The sequence below is a fragment of the Delphinapterus leucas genome, chromosome 11 (genome assembly GCF_059928025.1).
Source record: "Delphinapterus leucas isolate spDelLeu-1000000601 "Yukka" chromosome 11, BTC_Dleu_Yukka2, whole genome shotgun sequence".
NCBI lineage: Eukaryota > Metazoa > Chordata > Mammalia > Artiodactyla > Monodontidae > Delphinapterus > Delphinapterus leucas.
Genome location: NC_143139.1, coordinates 63,956,867 through 63,978,542, shown reverse-complemented (window position 1 = coordinate 63,978,542; position 21,676 = coordinate 63,956,867). Strand labels below are relative to the sequence as shown.

At 35.7% G+C, this 21,676-nt stretch overlaps 1 protein-coding gene across 10 annotated transcripts in view; it reads left to right on the top strand.

Annotated features, from left to right (window-relative positions):
* The window catches only part of PPP1R12A (protein phosphatase 1 regulatory subunit 12A), a 149,829-nt gene that overhangs the window by 55,201 nt on the left and 72,952 nt on the right, over positions 1–21,676 (top strand). For 9 of the 10 annotated variants that reach the window (XM_089921074.1, XM_089921071.1, XM_089921068.1 and 6 more), the window contains exon 2: positions 3,056–3,186. In XM_089921074.1, coding sequence (XP_089777200.1) covers positions 3,056–3,186 — 131 coding nt within the window. Of the gene's footprint in view, positions 1–3,055; positions 3,187–21,676 lie in introns of those variants that run through there. The other variant, XM_089921072.1, reaches the window with a different exon arrangement.

Genomic DNA, 21,676 nt, shown 5'->3' with positions numbered 1-21,676 from the left:
GTTCATGTATTATGTCTGCAGGGATTATCCATGTTGTTGAAGGTAGCATTAGTTTGTTCTTTTTGTTTGTTGTTCTTTTTTCATTGATGTATAGGATTCTATTACATGAGTAGACTCTCCCCATATATACATACATCCCACCCCATTTATTTATCAATTCTATATAACTTCAGTAGATACTGTCAAATCGTTTTCTGAAGGGGTTATATGAATTTTACACTTTTATCAGCAATTAGTTTTTTCTCCATATCCATACAGTAGATTTAATATTTTTCATTTAAGAATCAAGGCTTAGATTTTCTTTTTATGTAAACACTGCCTATTCATTGTACACATTTTGAAAATAAAGAAAAATTTAAAGAATAAAAATTATTCATAGTCACACAACCAATGATAATGACTATTAACTTATATATTCTTCTAGTCTTTTGTGTAGATTTTAAAGTAAAATTAGAATCATATTAGGCGAACTTTTGTATCCTTTTTAAAAAACTTAATATATTGTGAGCATTTCCCATATATATTATAATTTCTTGTTTTAATGTTTTTCTCCATTTTTTAAAAACAATAATCATATTTGTATTAGAAAACATTTATCAGGTAGAGTTTTATATTTTTATATCAATGATAAAATCAGAATACTGTTTTGGAGCCTGTAGGAATTAAAAGAGGTTGAGAGAGAGGAGAATACAATTTAATATCTTTTCTCAAGGAAAATTAATGCTTAAACTTATAAATAGATCTAATATTATTTCAAGCCACTGTGAGTCATTAGCTATCTCAAATAACATTTTATAAACTACTTCATAATACAGTAGAATTTTGATGTTTCTTGTTATTAGATAGCTGTGGTTCTCAAATCTCTCCTACCCTTTAACCACTGCTCCTTGAAAAACACAGTTCTTTTCCCAAGCAGTATATACTTAAACTTTATATGAATGTTGTTTACATATACTCATTTACCATTTGCTATGTGTAAAGTACTGTTTGGGCACTTTGGGATCTTGCCTTCAGATTGCCTGTAACTTGTTCCAAAGAGAAGAATCATGGATATATAAGAATGTTAAATATGTTAGGGAATTTTAGAGATATGTAACCCACCAGCTTCTCTCCTCCACTTGAAAGACAGAGCCCCAAAAGTTTAAATTACTTGTTCACAGCTATAAAATCTGTGGCAGAGCCAGAACTAGAGCCTACAGCCAAACACTTGTCAGTGTTTTTCCACTTTAGGTGTAAAGTACTTTGTCCTTAGTGCTTTTCTTGACACCAAATTTGTCATTTTTCCCCCCTAGGAAAAAGCTACTAAAACTGTTTTCTTTTGCTTCTGTGATAGATATAGGAAAATTGGTTTTATTTATACAGCAAGCACTTATTAAGTGACTAGAGTGTATGATATCCTGTTTCAGAGACTGCAAAATAGGTGAGAAATAGTTGCTGAAATAGGAACATCTGTGGATATGGTGTTAAGTGTGGAAGGAGCTTATTTTTTGGAATCTGAACATCTGTGATAGAATCTCAGCTCTATCATTTCCCATCTCTGTGGCTTATTCAGGCTACTTGATCTCTTTGAATCTTAGCTTTCTTGTTCATTTATTCATTTATTGAGCCCCTACCACATGCAAAGAATGGTAAAAGGTGCTGGGGATACAGCAAAATTCCCATTCTCATGAGGGATTTTGTGAGGATAATATATACAAATCAGTAAAATATATAAAGCACCAATCATACTACTTGGCACAAAGTAAGCATTGAAAAAAGTTCCCTTCTTATTTACTATAGGCTGCGGTCCTCAAAATTTTTCATCTTAGGACCCCTTTATACTCTTAAAAATTATGAAGGACTTCAAAGAGCTTTGTTTCTGTGGGTTGTATATATTAATATTTACAGTACTAGAGGGTAAAACAGAGGACTCTATATATTCATTAATTCATTTTTAAATGAATTAAAGCAATACTTTACCCATGTTATATAAATGGCATTTTTTAATTAAAATAACTAATTCATTTACTCCTGAAATCTTGAATTTTATCATTGGCAACAAATACTGTTAGTTTTTTTGACAGACTTTGTTCATTTTCAAGAAAATTTCTGCCAACATCCAAGTTAGACTAACTATAGTTTGCCATTTAAGTAAAAATATATTCCATAATGGCCTATATGGGAAAAGAATTTTTAAAAAAGAGTGGATATATGTATAACAGATTCACTTTGCTGTACACCTGAAACTAACACAGCATTGTAAATCAACTATACCCCAATAAAAATTTTTTTAAAAAATGATGTTCCATGGAAAAAGTGGCTAGATCGGCTTGCAAATTAATTGCACAAGTGTTTTTCCTCAGGGCTGTCATTATATTTGGAAGAAATGCTTTATGCATGCTTCCTTATTCCATGGAGTATTTAAAAGATGTATATTGAAGAGTCAAAATTTAATAAAATTTATAGTTTTTACTGCATTGTCAAGGACATTCATAAGTAAAAATAGCTTGGGAAAGAAAAAAAACCTGTGAGTGCAGAGTGGTGAATACAAGGACAGTAAAGTGCTGTGGGGTGTTTTTTTTGTTTTTTTTTGCCACTGCCTTGATTTATTCTTAGACAGAAACATATTTACCACTAGTGCTTTTGCATCCTCAAGTGCACATGTCAACACAGTGAAAAGGGGAAGTACCATCTTAGTATTATTTTGAAAATAGTTTTGACCTTGTCACCTCCCTGAAGGGATCCCACTCCCTGAACAGACCACAGTTTGGGAACCACTGCTATAGAGGATATTATTGGTACTTGTTTCCATGTTGACATGTACTTGTTTTCCTCATGGGGTTGGCATAAAAAGTCTAGTCACATACAGTATTGTTATATGGGTATCTAAGCAAGGACTATTAAAATTTAGGTAGTACCATTGGCCTACTTCATAGCAGTACAATCAAGATGGCAAGAGACTACCTTATAGAAAATATGTTATAAAAGCTTCAAAATAGGAATTTTATTCTGTTGATGTGTTGTTGGGAGTATTGATTCAAAATTTTTCTAATCCTGCTTTCTGTTTTGTTTTTAGGCTTGCATTGATGACAATGTTGATATGGTGAAGTTTCTGGTAGAAAATGGAGCAAATATTAATCAACCTGATAATGAAGGCTGGATACCACTACATGCAGCTGCTTCTTGTGGATATCTTGATATTGCAGAGTAAGCTAGTTCTGTGTTTGTTTTTATCCAAATACTATTTAGAGACTTGAGATTTTATAGAAATTGTTGTTATAGATAAATGAGTGAACTCTTATATTACCTTAATTCATAAAAATAATTCTTCCCAGGAAAGAGAATAAGTAGATCATGGGAATCCAAATATTGTCTCTTGGTGCGAGATCATCTTCTTGTCTCCCTACCATCTTTGACTTTTGGTACTTTAAATTGATATGAGTAATTGTACACATTCTCCAGCCCCATCTCCTTTTCTTTTGAGTACATGTATTGTCAAATGATTCAAGGTTAATATTTAGCAATCTAGTATATCCCTATGTAATCATGAATTGTTAGGGGAAATTAACAACGATTCTGAATTAGGTTACTTTGCTAAAGAAAGAATATGATACATAATTCTCCAATTATTCAGTATATTTATGCTTAGTTTTTATTAAGATTGTTTTCTAAAAACATGAAAATTTAATGAAAAATAGTCATTGTATTCTTAACTACCTTTAATAGGGGAGTACTTTCTGAGAAAATTTGATTCTTGAAAAATTTAACAAGGAAGTATACATGTCCTGACAAAATAATTTTTTCATCAAATTATTTTTTCTTGTTGCTGTGTATCCAGCACCATAAACATTTTTATTGTCTATCTGCTCTCATCAAAGCTTATCAGCTAATAAATATTGAATAAATATGGTAGTCCTACTCTGTGAATCTCTCTTAGTAAGTCTTCATAGTTTTATTTCTTTGTACATTTCATGCACACATACACTGCCTGCCCCCCCCCCAGCCCCCATGTGTATTGGAGATACAGTATACCAGTTTAAAGGAGAGGCAGTGTTTGGTGAAATGAAAAGTGCTCTGGGAATCAGAAAATCTGAGCTATTTGACTCTAACACTGACTGTGCTACACCTTTTGATAATTTGTTTCCTCTTTCTGGGCTTTGATTTCTTTATGTGTAAAATGAAGGATTCTTTTTGCCATTGTAAATCAACAGTGGTTATTCATAATTTTAATTGTGGTTCTCTTCATTCCTTTCTGTTCTTTTCATGCTCAACAAAGGGCTTGGATTTCATCTTCATAGAAAAAAATAGCTAAGGTGCATTTATCTTCAGCTGTCCTTAAATATTTGGTACTTAGGTTCTTAAGTCAACTAATGTGGATTATGAAGGCTTCCTCAACCACTCTCAAGGGGTATGACCTTGGGCAAGTTGCTTAACTTTTATAATCGTCAGCTTTCTCCTCTGTAGAATGGGAATAATATTTTCTAGGTTTGTTGTGAGGGTTAACTGAGATAACCCACCAAGTATAGTTCCTGGCACATAGGAAATACTCAGTATGTATTAACTTTTGACCTTTTTTTTTTTTATCTTTTTGGGAAAATGAAAACCCAGCTTCTTTCTTCAGATGTGTAATCCTGTGTTTCCTTTCTAATTCATGCTTCTGAGTTTGAAAAGACAGTAATAATTGTCCTGAATAATTTCCTCTTGTAGACTTGATTAACAACCCATTGTGTCAGTTGGGATGATTTTAGATGCAAGTAACAGTATCAAACTTAAACTGACGTAAAGAGAAAGGGTACTTGTTGTACAGGATAATACATAGTTTAGAGGAAGGGCATTCAGGTTTATTTATTAAGCTGCTCAGTGCTGTCATCAGGGCTTGGAGTCTTCAGGTGTTTTCTTCTCCTGCCTTTCCCCAATATAGACTTTATTCTTAGCCTTGTCCCCTCCTGGTTACAAGATGATTGCCACAACTCCTGAATTGTGTTTTTACATATGCACATCCAAGAGCAAAATAAAAAGTGGTTGGGGAGTGGAAAGTATCTTCTCCATATTCTGTGACTGTCAAGGAGGGAAACCTTCCTTAGAGAGCCCTCTGACTATAGCAGATTTCCCCTTAAGGGACTTATGTTGGCCTGGGCTTGGTAATTTGCCCATGTCTTTGCTGGGAGAAGCAAGTATCTGGCATATTCAGTTTCTTTAATGCCAGGAAATAAGTGTGAGGAGGGTTGGGCAGTCTGTTGCAGGTGTTAATAGTTTCAGTAGAGTAACTACAACTTTTCTTCTTTTTGGAAGGTGGGATACGGAACATGTGTTTCATAGGACTTATACAAACAAAAATGACCTATTTTGACCAAGGTTGACTATAGTTTTGCTGATCTAACTACCTTTATATAGGCATTAATGGCTGTGGTATAACTGAAGTATAATTGACCCTTGAACAACACAGGTTTGAACTGCGTGGTTCCACTCACACATGGATTTTTTTGAACAGTAAATACTTCAGTACTACGTGATCTGCAGTTGGTTGAATCCGCTGTTGTGGAACCAGGAATACTGAGGAACCACAGGTACAGGGGGTCTGCTTATGTGGAGGGCCAACTATAAGTTATTCACAGATTTTTAACTGCAGGGAAAGTCAGCACCCCTGACCCTCATGTTGCTCAAAGGTCAACTATATTTAAATTTATAGTTTCTTTGAACAAAATTAAAATTAAAAGAATGAATGACTTTTCCTTTTTTGCTCTTTCTGCCCTCTGAGATTCTTTTTTTTTAATAATGATAATATTTTTATAAAAGACCGTTCAACTCTCGTATATACTGGGCTATTTGTTAGGTGATGATTGCCTAAAACCCTTTTAAATGCATGATTATTTTCACCAGCATTATCTCTTTCAGTAATTAATTTCACTAATGAGTGAGAGAAGTTAATGAAATCCAAAATCCTACTTTTCTTGGGTCTAGAAAACATATAGCATGGTGGCTTAAGAGGTAGGGTGAAAGATACCTCCCAAATCAGAGCATTTATAGGGTAAAGGAAGACCCTATTAATAATGACGTAGAGACAACAGTTATAAACCATGGGGTCACTCTGCTAAGTGATGTATTTGGAGTTAAATTTGTTTGCAAATCCTGGTTCTGCCATTCTCTACCTTTGTAGAGAATGTAGATTAATATTATTTATAAAATGGGAATGATCTGCCTTCTTCCTAGCTCTTGTTTCTCATATTGCTTTCTACATTTTTTACTCTGTCAATATAGACTACTTTCAGTTCCCCAGCATTCCCTGCTGGTTCATATCATTGTGTCTTTGCTCATAGTGATTCATTTGCCTCATTTCTTTACTTGACCAGCTACTACCAGACTTCAGCAGTTTGTGTTAGAATCACTTCTTCCAGAAACCCTTCTAATGTTCCTGGCTGATTCATCATCATCTCTAACATATCAGTTGTTTACATGCTTCTTTACCAACTACATTTTGCACAGAATAGTACTAATTCAACCCTATTGAACTGAGAGGTGAAACAAAACAGTGAAGCACAGATGGTTCACTATGAGGATTTGTGGATGATTAGGTAGGATACAGCGAGTTCTAAATTTTTGACCTCTATTGGAGACAGTAGAACAAAGAATGTGAGGTTGCAGTTTAGTTTCTAGACAATTAACAATTTCACATCTTGTCTCTAGCCTAGCAAAAGCCAAGTGAATAGATGAATGATAGCTCTTCATATTCTGGCTCAATTTTCTCACATTTTCACCAAAATAATTACTTTCAACATCTCCCTGCTATGAATAAGGTAGAAGTCTTAGGGAAAACCAAAAAGAGAGATTGTTTAATAATGCCCCTTCACCAGAGTGGATTAGAGGAAGAGTAAATGAAGTGAGTTTGGGGAGCATAGTGTTAATGGTCAGTATATGCATTGTTTTACTATTTACTGACGGGTCAGATATTGAAATGTACGCATTAACATTATTCTCTTCCTTTGGGGTGCTGAACTGACAGTGTTACACTGTGAATCATGTCCCCACAAAATTCATATGTTGAAGGCCTAAGCCCCAGAACCTTGGAATGTGACTGTATAGATGGAGATGATTAAATTAAAATGAGGCCCTTAGGGTGGGCCCTAATCCAATCTTACTGTATCTTTATAAGAGGAAATTTGGACACAAAAAGTGGCACCAGGGTCTTGCACACAGAGAGAAAAGATAACGTAAGGACACTGTTAGAAGGTGGCCATCTGTAAGCCAAGGAGAGAAGCCTCAGAAGAAACCAAACATGCCAACACCCTGATCTTGGTCTTCCAGCCTCTAGAACTATGAGAAAATAAATTTCTATTGTTTAAGCCACTTTGTCTATGGTATTTTGTTATGGTAATACTAGCAAACTAATATAGGCAGTATAAAATTCTCACTGTCACATCAAGGTATTCTTCCCTAAAAGTTGTAGTTGAATGTCATTGGGCTATGGACTAGAAGTAAAATTGGACATACTAGAACTATGACTTCTGGACATACTAGAATGATTATGGAGCCCAAGAAATTATGTATTCAATTTATTGTTTCAGTCTATAATGATCGGTTAATTATAACTCTAGCCATTAAGTATAACTGAATTATATATTTAAATTATGTGCAAAACATTGAAAACCAAGTCCTCTGACTTGGCTTTCAATAACCAAGAAATAATAACAAATAAAATAAAGAAATAATAGATAAAAGAATAATGAGATGAAGAAATAATTAGATGAAGACAGGAGTTTTACGATGGCAGCATTTAAACTTTGTCTTTCTTTTTTATTAGCTGAAATATTTTTGTAAAGGAAACTGCCTCATATCTACTATTTGGTTACCCCTTGTACAAGTTTTATAGGAAAACAGGATATATTCTTTATTCTTTCCCTGCATATACTGATTTTTAAAATAATGAGTTGGTTTACTAGTTACCTTCAAAAAGGACTAATAGATTTTTTTGAGATCTAAATAACTTGAGCACATGCATTTAAATGTACTTGATGTATTTCAATCCATTGCAGTTATTGCCCTTATTGATTAGCAAATTGTACCATCTTTGGTCTACAAGAGTCTCTTCATGTTGGCTTCTGAGACCTTGGGACATGACCAAATAAAGTGACCTTTAAAAGCTTCCTTGCTCTTTAGTAGTATAAAAATGTTCCAGACTCATCTTTTATATTTCCTGCCCTGGGTCTGGAATTGCCATTTCTCTAAGGAAACCTGTTCCTTGTAATGGGTGCTAGAAGTGCTCATTGCTGCTGCATTGATCATTCTTTCAAATTCAAATTCAGCATCAGGGTGTCTTTCTTTAACCTCTTCTATCTTGTATCAATATTTCTTTTCTCCCCTACTTTGTTGCCAAGAACTGTAGAATTAAAATAACACATAATACTAATTTGCTTCATCATATATTACATATACATTAGATTGCTTATAACAGTACCACAATAATAATGATTACTGAAAGCAGTTTGAAGTTTGGGGTTTTGTTTTCGTTTTTTTGGCAGGGGTGAGGGGGGTGACATTTCTTTTTGTCCTTATGGTATCCCACTTGGAATATACCATCAAATTACTGTGTGTGCTGAAGGCACTTGGAATAATTCTTTTCTGTGTGGTTATGCCACTAACTAGATATACCATTAAGTTCATTGTTTAAGTTTGTTTTTTGTTTAGTTTAATTTTGTTTTATAATTTACATAAAATACCAGGTTCTAACGGCAGTCCCTACTCTACCACCCTATTTCCTATGGGTAACATTTTAAAATTTTATATTTTATCCCAGTTTGTGTTTTAATATAAGTATTATTCCCTCTTTGCAGATAAATGAAAGACTATCATACACTATTTCTCCAGTTTTCTTTTTTCACTTAACAGTCTATCCTGGAGACCACTATATAGTGGGTTATAGAGCTATTTCTCATTGTTCTCTTCAGGTGTAGTATTTAGTACTCTACTGTGCAGTGTCATTGTAGTTTATTCAGCTTGTCCTTCTTGATGGACCAGTGAATGTTATTTATTTGAATGACTGTAACTTTAGCCTTGGCATTGTCTTTATTTTTCACATAAACAAAAATTCCTATGACTTATAAGAATAAAAAAAAATTTTGTATTTGAATAATAAAACTTAAATGATTTATTTTATTATCACTTTGGTTATTGATGTGGTTATAATCTCTTTTGTCTCTTTTAAATTTTGTCACTACATTTCTTTTTTAGCCTTCTGCCACAGATGTTTAAGGAATGCTTTTATCTTGAGTAGCTTTAGTGTTTGTATTAAACTTTTTCAATAGCAGAGAAAATTAGCCCTGTGTTAGGCTAGCATTATGTAGTTTTATAATATATAGAATGGAATGTTGATTAATTAGTACATTTAACATATTTTTCTTCATGTTTGGAGTAGTTTTGAAGACATTGCTGAAGATTTCATATCATTATAATATACTGGTAGTGACATTCAGTGACATCTTCATGGTCTTATTTACAGCATGGAAAAAGTTTCATTAGCTTTGTTATTTGATCATTAAAGAATCAGCTATTTAAGGATATAATTTTTAAAAATATTTGTGGTGGCTTATTTATGGCATGGCTTTTCTTCTTCACTATAACCTTTATTTCATAAACATACAACAGAATCCTCAAGATTTCTCTTGGCTTATCCTTTAGAATATATCCAGTATCTAACTGTTTCGTCACCTCTTTCATTTCTCCCTGATCCTGGACACTGTTCTTCACTGAAATTATTGCAGTTGGAATCATTCTAACCATAACCATCCTTCCCCCATCTGTTTTCTGCACAGCAGCCAGAATGATCCTTTTAAAGTATTGCAAGTGGAATAACATCACATTTTAATTCAAAGCCCTTCACCCTCCAGTGGGTTTATAATGCATTTAGAAACCGGAGTTCTGGTGGCCTACAGGCTGTGGTTTGACCCTCTGTTACCTCTCTGATGTCATTTTCTCCACATTCTCCAGGCTCTCTTTGTTAGCCAAACTGGTCCCCTTGCTGAGCCTTTAAACAAATTAAGCATCTTGCTTCATAGTCTGCACCTGCTGATTCCTCTGCCTGGAATTCAATAATGGTGTTATTTTTGGTAAAAGAATCAGAAATTCCTACCAATTTAAGAACTATATAAATTGCACCACCATGCCTATGAGAAACGTTACAATATTCCTAATATCAAGCTCAGAAATGAGACAACTCTATTTTAATCTTAACTCTGCTAATTAATTGCTATTAACTTTAGACAAATTACCAGCTTCTCTGAACCTCTGTTTCCTCATCTTTAAAATAGGAATGTTAACGCTTATCCCTATTCTATAAGATTATTGTGAAGATTAGATGAGATAGTGTTTATAAGACACTTGGCACAATCTATGGCATATATTTAGTTATCAGTAAAGTTAGCTGAATTAGTAGTTGTTATTCATGATTCTATCTTTGGTCACTACTTTTAGTGAAAAATAGCTAAGCTCTTGGTTCTCCTGGATTATTTAATAAAGAAAACAATCATCTGATCATTTGGTCTTAGAGCAGACCTAGCTAGATGAGAGGAGCAGGAGAGAGTGAAGTAGTCATTTGTCCTATTTACTTTGATATGTGGGTATTTGAGCACCAAGAAGAGTTGGCAAATCCATGCATTTCGGTTATTTACATATTTCTTGTCAAGAATGATACATAGTTAGTGTAAAGCAGACTATGTATTTTGGTTTTTTTGTTTTGGTTTTTTTTTTTTTTTTTTGCAGTACGCGGGCCTCTCACTGTTGTGGCCTCTCCCGTTGCGGAGCACAGGATCCGGACGCGCAGGCTCAGCGGCCATGGCTCACGGGCCCAGCCGCTCCGCGGCATGTGGGATCTTCCCAGACCGGGGCACAAACCCGTGTCCCCTGCATCGGCAGGCGGACTCTCAACCACTGCACCACCAGGGAAGCCCCCTGGAGTCGTCGTTTTTTGAGGAGAGGAGTGTTAGTGGTATATGGAGAGAGTAACTGATAAGACAGGAAGAGGGAACTGAGACTACAGCACAGAGGAATTTGTATGCCTTGCTAACTGACCTTTAGTGATGATGCGTTTTTAGGAACATGATGATCCTTCTCTGTATTTTAAGAAGACAATTCTTGACTGATTAGGGAGTTTGAACAGATTAGGGATTAGGGAGTTAGAGACAGGGCAGTGGCAGTGAGCTTGGAAGTGGGGCAGATCTGAAAGAAATTTGGAAAATAAAATTAATAAGGCTGGTGTGATTCACTGGATCTAGATAGTAAGGTGGGAGGAAAAATCAAAGGTAGTTATAATGCTGATAATAGCTAGCATTTATTGAGTGCTTACTGTGTGCCAGTCACTGCTCTAAGTCCTTTAATATACATAATTTTGGTCATCCTAACAATTACATGAAAATATATTGCTGCCACCACCCCACAGGCCCAGATGCACAATTCCAAACCCTCAAAACTCTGAAAAATGACAAAATAAATTGTAAGTTTGGTGTAGGCTCATTTGGCAACTCACCATGACTTGAACTGATACGAGGCTATTTATAGTCTTTGTTTCTCCCCCACTTAACTTATTTTTTGCAAAAATATTAACATGTTTGGTTATGGAGTACTGCCTCAGACGCAATAAGGGTGTTGCATAATCTACAATATTGTATTTCTAAAATATGAAAAGTTTTGAGGGCTTCCCTGGAGGCACAGTGGTTAGTAATCCACCTGCCGGTGCAGGGGACACAGGTTCGAGCCCTGGTCTGGGAAGATCCCACATGCCATGGAGCAACTAAGCCCATGAGCCACAACTACTGAGCCTGCGCTCTAGAGCCCGTGTGCCACAACTACTGAAGCCAACGTGCCTAGAGCCTGTGCTCCGCAACAAGAGAAGCCACTGCAGTGAGAAGCCCATGCACTGCAATGAAGAGTAGCCCCTGCCCGCCGCAACTAGAGAAAGCCCGCGCACAGCAACGAAGACCCAATGCAGCAATAAATAAATAAATAAATATTTACTTATTTATTTATTTATTTTAAAAAAAGAAAAGTTTTGAAATTTGGGTTTGGATGAGTGATGGTTGGCCCGTATTATAATTCTTATTTTATAGGTGAGGAAACTGAGTCATAGAAATCACACGATAATTGGCAGAGCTAGGATTTGAACCTAGACAGTCTAACTTGTCAAGTCTGCACTTTAAGACACTACACCATTCTGCCTCCCTTTCTAGCCTTTGTAATTGAGAAAATGATGCCCTTTAACTTTAGTATTAAGGAATTAAAGAGCAAGATAGAGGGAAGCAGAGGAAATTCGAGTGTAGTGGAATGTGAATTTAAATAAGCCTAGTTTGAGATGCCAATTAAAAAGGTGCAATAGGAAGCCAGGACTTCTTTGGGTATGTTTATAATGCGTAAACTGAATTTCATCAAATCTAAGATGCCATCGTCGTAACACATTGTCATTATTTTATGTATCAATTTAAAAGGTTAAAAAAAAAAACCTGTAATACAGTGTGTGTGGTTTTTTGTTTTTAAGCATCTTGGGGTTTTTTTTCCCCACACACACAGTATCATTCTTTATCTAATTGTAGTGTCTTGGGTGCAGCATTGCTTAAGAATGTTTTATTGTTGCCTTTGGGATTTTCTTCTAAGCCACTGATAGCATTCTGCAAGTGTTGTTGGTGGTGCTTTCTTGATCTTACTACAAGGTATCAGCAAAAAGTTTCAGACACCATCCAGGAAGACATTTTAAGTAACAGTTAAGCTCAGTAAATAAGGTATCAAAGGTATGAACGCACATAAATCAGTTGAAGTTGAAAACAATATGAATAGCTGTGACTGGGGTTACATGAAGACAGATGATGACAACCATATCGTGGCCATTGTCCATTGCTGAGACATCATTGATTGTAAGGTCAATAGACTGTAGAAGATTTCAGCAATATTAAAATTTGGGGAAAATGTATGTCTTAGAATTATTACACAATGAGTAGGATTTTTGCCTCTGGGAATTGGGAGGTACAGTAGTAAAGTAAGACAGTAGTGCATGTAATCGATTTTAATAAATAAATATGCATTTTCAGGAGCTAGTGCATGGTCAAAGAAGTATAGTCACTGCTCTGGGGAATAATTAAGAGAAATAAGAAATGCTGAAGACAGAGCCTACAGAATTTCCTGTATTTAAAGGTGGTTTTGCAAAGAGAAGAGAGGAATTTAAATCCTTCTGCACATTTTGAATTTGTTTTTGTGTTTTGTTTTGTTTTGACAATCCGGGTGCCTAGATAACTGGAAAATAGAGCCCACTTTCACAGATAGATTCATTTCTCTCACACACAATAGCCTGGTCTTTGCTATCGGCATAATTAATTTTATCTGTAGCATAATTGTGAAACCACGATGTCAGAAATTTAGCACAGTATTTGGCAAGGTACATTAGTCCATGTTACTGGACTAGTAACAGGGTTTATATATAAAAATAATACTTCTACCTGTGGGATTTTGACAAAATGAAATTTTTTAAAAGGTTAAAATTGGTAATGTTAAAAACATTACAATTTCCTGACAATTAAAAATGAGAATTTCTGCTTCTTGGAAAATAGAATAGATACGTTTTTCCTGTTTTTTCTCCTGCTGAATACAACTAAAAACCCTGAACATGATATATAAAATATACAAAGACTCTATAAGATAGAGAGAAGACAGAACAGCTACGGATCTCAGGATCCAAAGAATGACAGGAGTAAGTTTCTGGCTTTTCTCTTTGCCTCAGATATACCACACTTGGAACTGAGGAAGCTGATAACCCAGAAGCACCAATGGCCCCACACTGCCCCCCCAAAAAAGCCCCAACAAAACCCTAACCTCTTTAGCCAAACACTAGGAGAGGGGCACCCTAAAACCTTTAAAAAAAAAAATACTACTCCAGCCAAACACTGCAGAAAAAAACCTTGGTCCCACCCATACCCTCACTAGTAAAGGCCAGGTAGGGAGCGTAGACTTCCAACATTACCAGGCTATCATGAGGTATCCTAGCACCTCTGCTGTCATGATGTCAGATTAGGCCAGATACAGAACCTGCCGAGATTTTCATCCCCATCGGATAGTTAACTAGCCCTACCCTAACTGGCACTGGAGACCACGTGGGAAGCCTGGACTTACACCCCCACCTGGCAGTAAAAAGGAGCTCCTACTCCTCCCCACTGGGGTGGAGTCAGAAGAAGCCTGGTAGAGAGTAAATACTTTCACCACCACCCATCAGTAAAGAGGCCTCTTTCTCCCCTTATGGTGTCAGTGGAGGCCACATAGGGTGTAGTAGTGAGGCACCCATAGCCTCCTTAGCCAGGGAGGTATCAGTGAAGGCTTGGTGAGGAGTCAGAAGTAACAAGGAGCTGTTGCATCGCTAGTGTCAATGGTGGCTGAGTGGGGAACCTGAACTTCTACCCCTACCTTGTAATAATGAGATGGCATCTCCCCATCTTTTCTGCTAGAGCAGGGCCAAGTATAGTCAGCTAACATAGAAGATTTAAGCACAATCTAGAGTCTCATAATATAATGCCCAGAGTGTTCCAATTTCAATTGAAAATCAGTTGTCATATCAAGGAACATCTCAAATTGAATGAAAAAGACAATAGGGGGCTTCCCTGGTGGTGCAGTGGTTGAGAGTCTGCCTGCCGATGCAGGGGACATGGGTTCGTGCCCTGGTCCGGGAGAATCCCACATGCCGCGGAGCGGCTGGGCCCGTGAGCCATGGCCGCTGAGCCTGCGTGTCCAGATCCTGTGCTCCGCAACGGGAGAGACCACAACAGTGAGAGGCCCGCGTACTGCAAAAAAAGACAATAGGGACCAGCATTAAGATTACAGAGATATTAATCTTAAAATTATTTGACAGAGATTATAGAGTGGCTATCACAGAAATGCTTCAACAACCAATTACAAGTATGCTTCAAACAAATGAAAAAAAGTCTCAGCCAAAAAAGGTCTGCAAAGAAATAGAAGATATGAAGGGGAACCAAATGGGAATTTTGGAACTGAAAAATCCAGTAACCAAAATAAATAGCAGATAGACTCAGCAGCAGAATGGAGGGGATAGAAGAAAGAATTGGTGAGCTGAAAAACAGAACAACAGAAATTACCAAATCTGGGCAACAGAGAGAAAATAGACTAAAATAAAATGAACAGAGCCTCAGGGGCCTGTGGGAGTATACCAGAGAGCTAACATTTTTGCCATTGGAGTCCCAGAAGAAGAGAAAGAGGGCATGGCTGGAAAAGTATTTAAAGAAATAATAAATGATGGCTAAAAACTTACTCAAACTTGGCAAAAGATATAAACCTACAGATTCAAGAAGTTTAGCAGATTCCAAACAGGATAAACCAAAGCAGTTCTGAAAACAAAAGACAAAGTAAAAATCTTGAAGGCAATGAGAAAGGAACTACTATAACATTGGGGCAGGGGGCATTGCATTAAAGCAGACTTCTCATCAGAAACATGGAGACCAGAAGGAAGTGGCACAACATTTGTCAGGTGCTGAAGGAAAGAACTGTTATTTTAAAGAAAACTTTCAAAAGTTCCAGGTCAGAACTTTTGTTTGGATTCTTACTGTTATAGTTACTTTCAACTGTTTTTTATTGTGATATAGAACTTCAAATATGAAATAGGAAAGTGCATTCCCACTAAAGATGCATAAGGTTATTTACACTGATTTTATGTTGCTCAGAGGCTTCCAAAAGAAAATAGCATTCATTTACTTATTTATTTTAATATATATTTTAATATATTTAATTAATTTATTTATTTTTGGCTGCGTTGGGTCTTTGTTGCTGCATGTGGGCTTTCTCTAGTTGTGGCGAGTGGGGCTACTCTTTGTTGCAGTACGCAAGCTTCTCATTGCGGTGGCTTCTCTTGTTGCGGAGCACGGCCTGTGTAGGCGTGTGGGCTTCAGTAGTTATGGCACGCAGGCTAAGTAGTTGTGGCTCATGGGCTCTAGGGTACAGGCTCAGTAGTTGTGGCACACGGGCTTAGTTGCGCCGCGGCATGTGGGATATTCCTGGGCCAGGGATCAAACCTGTGTCCCCTGCATTGGCAGGCAGATTCTTAACCACTGTGCCACCAAGGAAGTCTGCATTTATTTTTGAAGTTAATAGTACAATGTTCTCTTACCCATCTTTGAAAAGTTCAGGTAGCTTAGTTTTCATAATTTCTGTCTCATTGGATGGCCTTGAGTAATTCATTTGAATTTTCAAGAAACAACTATTTCAGTGGTTTTCTGACTTTGTGGGGGTTTTTTTTATTGTGGTAAAAACATAATATTAAATATATCATCTTGGCCACTTTAAAGTGTATGGTTTAATAGTGTTAAGCATATTCACATTGTTTTGCAGCAGATCTCTAGGATTTTTCATCTTGTGCTACTAAAACTACCTGGTAAACACTAATTTCCCCTCCCCACTCCCCTAGCCCTTGGTAACCACCTTTCTATTTGCTGTTTTTATGATTTTGACAACTTCAGACACTTCATATGAGTGGAATCATATAGCATTTGGCCTTTTGTGACTGGCTTATTTTGCTTGCCATAATGGCCTTGAGATTCACCTGTATGACAGAACTTCTTTTTTAAGGCTGCACTGACGTTTCGAATTTTAAAAATTCATGTATTGAATACATGAAAAATCCATGTATTGGTTAAAACAACTTCTTGATACTAGTTTTTCTACAGTAAATAAAACAATGTACATTAAGTTTGAACACTAAATGTATTCAGCTCTTGCTGATGAAATTTCTTTGTCTCTTTGATTACTATGTTCTCATTAGCTTCTAATTTAAAGACAAGGGCTTTAATTAAAACATCAAATTTTTAAAATGAACTATTTCTCCGCCTCAATCTCTTCTGTGGTTTGGCTTTTGACAAAACTCAGAATCCAAGATAATTATGAGACTGTCAAATTTGTCTGCTGAATTCAGTTAACATTGAATCATTCTAACCCAGATAGAATCCTATCCATCTAATATACCACATCCAAGTTGCACCCGATAATTTGGTTAACAAGTTTTACACCTTTTATTAGATTTTTAAATTCACACATATGCAAATAATTTTGTAGAAATCCATTTGGATCATGTCTTGAATTTGAGGTTTATTAATTATCCAAAATTATTTATTGACTCCAAGCTGTAGGTTATTATATATCTCAGTAAACCTGGCAGTTTACCATTTTTCACTTAAGTAATTTATAACGATTTTCATCATTCAATAGGTGGCATCTCCTATGTTGACCTCTTTTGTATTGCTTAAGGACATCATTAACCATTGTTAAGCAAATAAAAGCCTGCCCCCTTTTTTTTTTTTTTTTAAACCCTGAAGCATTCAAAAAAGTTACCCATCTGAAAAACAGCCTAATATTCTTTCAGTTTGGGACTCCTGTGTGAAATCTTCATAGTTCCCCCCCCCAAAGAAATCTTACAGTAAATATAGTGTATTTTTCCTAATCAGCAGTCCCATGAGCTGCTTTTAATACCCCAGCCGTTTTTGTTCTGAAGGAAATCTGACCATCTGTTTTCAGTATCTCCAAGGGTTCCACAAAGTGAGTTTCTGGTATTCCAGATAGCCTGTATTTTGTTTCACATTATCTTAAATATTGCTTTCTAAGTGTGATGATTTTGCATGATGTGATAACAGATAGGATTTAATTTTATTTTTAGACATTAACTCATTTAAACATAACACAGCCCTGTAAGTTACCTATAAGCTAGGTTTCAAATGTTTTAAGTTGATGAATATCACACAGCTGTCAAGAAACAGAGGTGGGAACCAAACCCAAAGTCCGCAGAATTTAAATGTTTATGCTTTTTTTCACCCAACCAACCTTTGAATGGTTTTTTGAGATTATTCATGGTAAATAAGAATTAATGCCATGGGGTTTTATTTATTTATTTTATTTACATTTCCAAATAATAGTTCTTGAGTCATGGAGAGGTTTGTGAATTGTATGCATACATATTTATACCTAAACTTTTGGCTCAGGGATTGCTCCAGGCCCTACTTCCTGCCAGCAGTTTTCGGAACTTTACTCTTGTTAGTTTCTCTTAACATCCTTCCTGTTTATATAAATTTTGGATTGTCTCATTTTGGCTTTGACCTGTTATTTCCTTGAGACTCTGCTTCCTTCTGCTAGCACTGCAGCCACTCTGAGGTCTTCCTTTTATTCTGTCTTTACATCCTGTGAATGATTTCTAATACCTAAGCAAAATATACGTGGTTTTATGTAAATATCTCTGATTGTTTGAGATTTTGCCTAGCAGAATACCTACATATTCCCCTGGAGCATAGCACAGGTTCTACTCCAATAATATCTTTTTTTTTTTTTGGCTCCAGATTCATTTATTTATTTATTTGTAGTATATAAATGTTCTTCATTAGTTTTATATTACATTTTTTAAAACTGTGAAACAGAAAAAGTTTCTTCAATTCAAATATGACTTCTGTTTGTAGAAGTCCCCGTGAAGATCATAAAAATTGTTTTGCACAAGGAGAAATGTTTATAACATATTATTAATTGTAAAAATACCAGGCTACAAAATGGCATGGTAGCCATTTTTGTGGTCTAATATACATACACAAAATAAACTTGCTGCAGAAAACTAGGATAACAAAAAAATCCCCCCCCCCACGAAAACCCCAACTAATACAAATCCCTCCTAATGTGGGACTTCCCTGGTGGTCCAGTGGTTAAGACTTTACAATTCCACTGCAGGTGACGCGGGTTTGATCCCTGGTCCGGGAACTGAGATCCTACATGCCGCACAGTATGGCTAAAAAATAAAATTAAAAAAATTAAAAAAGCAAATTCCTCCTAATGCTACCTCTGTTAACTTTATAGTGTATATTCTTTCCTTTTTCTATCTTTCTCTTTCTATGTGTGTGTGTCTTGTAAAAGTTACATCTCCACACAGATATCAATAGCTAGTCGGTAAAGTCCTTCTTAAAGCAAAAGATTGACAGACCTGACTTCATACAACCTTTAAATTTCATTCAAATACAAAATGCTGTAAGAAAAGGTTTGCTTTTTTTTTTAATGTGGTGACAATATGGAAAAAATATTTGCAGCACATCTATTTGTCAGAAGGAGGGAATAACTTATTTTTTTGTGTATCATTTATTAGTACCACCGTCCATCTATCACAGACAAGTCAAGAACTTCAGTGTATCATAGACACCTTCCTCGCCCTCGCTTCTCATATCCAGCTGATCTCTAGTATCTCCTAGATATCTCTGGAATTTATCCATTTTCTCCATCAAATTCAAGCTTCCAACATAATTTTTGTCTACTGCTGCAGTAGCTCATTAGCTGGTCTGACTACTTTCATTCTTTCTCCATTCTCATTTATTTTCCATACTTCACAAAAGTGATCTCTTTGAAACACATAGTTGATCATTTACAGATCTTACAACATAAACATTCACTGACTTTGGGGTGTACCTGACATATTATATAGAGATTGATTCTTTCATTTACTCTCAGGAGAATGAACCAAACCCTTGTCTAGCCATACACACTTCCTGTCACAGGTTTTTGGTGCCTTTTGTTCTCTCTCCTGGAACATACTCTCCTTCCATTGTGTTTGCTAGTACCTATATATTGTTCAGAGAATCCTTTTCTGACCTTACTAAATCAAATTATTCTGTTATACACTTGTAGACATAACTCACTGTTATAAGACATCAAAGTTTTACATGTATTTAGGGAATTAATCTAGCTCTCTTTCTAGATTATAAGATCTTTGAGAGGAAGATCTGCATTTGTTTTTGCTTACTATTATATGCCTGACATGTAACATAGTGGTAGATACATAGTAGACACCTGTCTCAGTCAGCTTTGGCTGCTGTAAGAAAATGCCATAAACTGGGATGCTTAAACAACAGACATTTGTTTCTCACAGTTCTGGAGACTAGACAGTTCAAGATCAAGGTGCTGGCTAATTCTGTGTCTGGTGAGGGCTCTTTTCCTGACTTGCAGATGGCTGCCATCTTGCTGTGCCCTCCATGCAGAGAGACAGTGAGCTCTATTCTCTTCCTCTTTAAAAACATTAATCCCATCATGGGTTCTCCAACCTCTACCTCCCCAAAACCCTACCTCCTAATAGCATCATATTGGTGGTTTGGGGTTTCAACATGAATTTTGGAGGAGCACAAAACCATTCAATCTGTAACAACACCCCATAAGTATTTGTTGAGTTAAGGCACACATTAAAAATATAAGCAAAAGAAGTAAATAAAAAGTTCACAAAAGGAGAAAATACAAATGCTAGTGAACATATCCAGATTTTTTTTCAAACTTGTGTGTAATCAGGAAAGAAAACAATGATAAGATGCTTTATTCTCATCACGTTGAGAAAAATTTTAAAGATTGATAATGTCAAATGTCCATTTAAGAACAAATCCATTAGGAGGATGGCATTAAATAAAAGTATGATCCAGCCATATTGTGGAATATTTTTCAGCTATTAGAAGGCAAGTGTTGCACTCCAGTACATTTAAAGTAATCCCATTAATTTTTGTTTTACAAAAAGAACCTCAAAAGTGACTGTATATATTTCTTTATAGACACACATATAAATTCATAACAAAGGTACCAGAAAGATATTTGCCATGCTGTTGATAGTGTTTATCTCTGGGGAGGGAACATGATAACAGAAGGAGAGATACAAGGGAGTTTTTTCTCTTTTTCTTCTTTTTTTAAAACTCTGAGGGCTTTTTGTCCTTCACTGTTTTGATAATGCGAATATTGTCATGTAGGCTGTAAAAATATATATATACAAATAAGAGTTAGATTGATTAGGAACATCGGAAAAAAGGGAGCCATTCTTTATATATAGAAAAGTAAAATCAGGGATGCCAAAAGAACATGGCTTAATCTGGAACTACAAACAGTTCCATATTGTTGGAGTCTAAAGTGTGGTACAAGAAGGAAGAGGAATGAGGCTGAAAAGAAGACAAAACCAGATCCGTAAGGGCCATGTAGGTATGTTTTCTCCTAGCATGGGCAATCATTCAAAGAATTTTAAGTTGGAAATTGACTCTGGTTGTGTTAAATAGGTGATTCTGGGAGATGTGCAGTTGGCATAGTGAAAGAGATTAGCAACCATTTTGTATCTGGATCCCTTTGTCAGGTCTGATGAAGCCTGTGAATATGTTCTTAGTATTGTGTTTTGGATGCATAAAATAAAATACTGAGTACAAAGTATGTATGTGCTTCTTTAGTAACACATTAAATAAAAAGACTCAGTAGTTGGTCTAATAATTACCTTAATTTCAAAATAGTGATGAACATACACAGTATTTTAATATATCTGTATCAGCTGAATGACCTTCTGAATTATGCCCATGAGCCCAAAGTTAAGAACTATTGCTTATGGCATGAGACTGGGAGCATGAAGTTCAGTTAGGAAACTAGTCAATATGGAGATAATGAAAAATCTTAATGGAGACAGTCTGAAATAATCCTATGGAAGACTTTGTAATTATTTTAAAATAACATTTTTGTTTTAGTTAATGTGTGTACATTATAGAAAAATTTTAGGAAATATAAAATTTTAAAAAGGAAAGAAAACATGCTTTATGGTAGTTTCTTAAAACTTAAATAATACCTATGCTATCCTTGGTTTTTATTGCTGCTCTTGCATAGGAGCTTGCCTCATTAGCTATGCATTCAGTCTTAT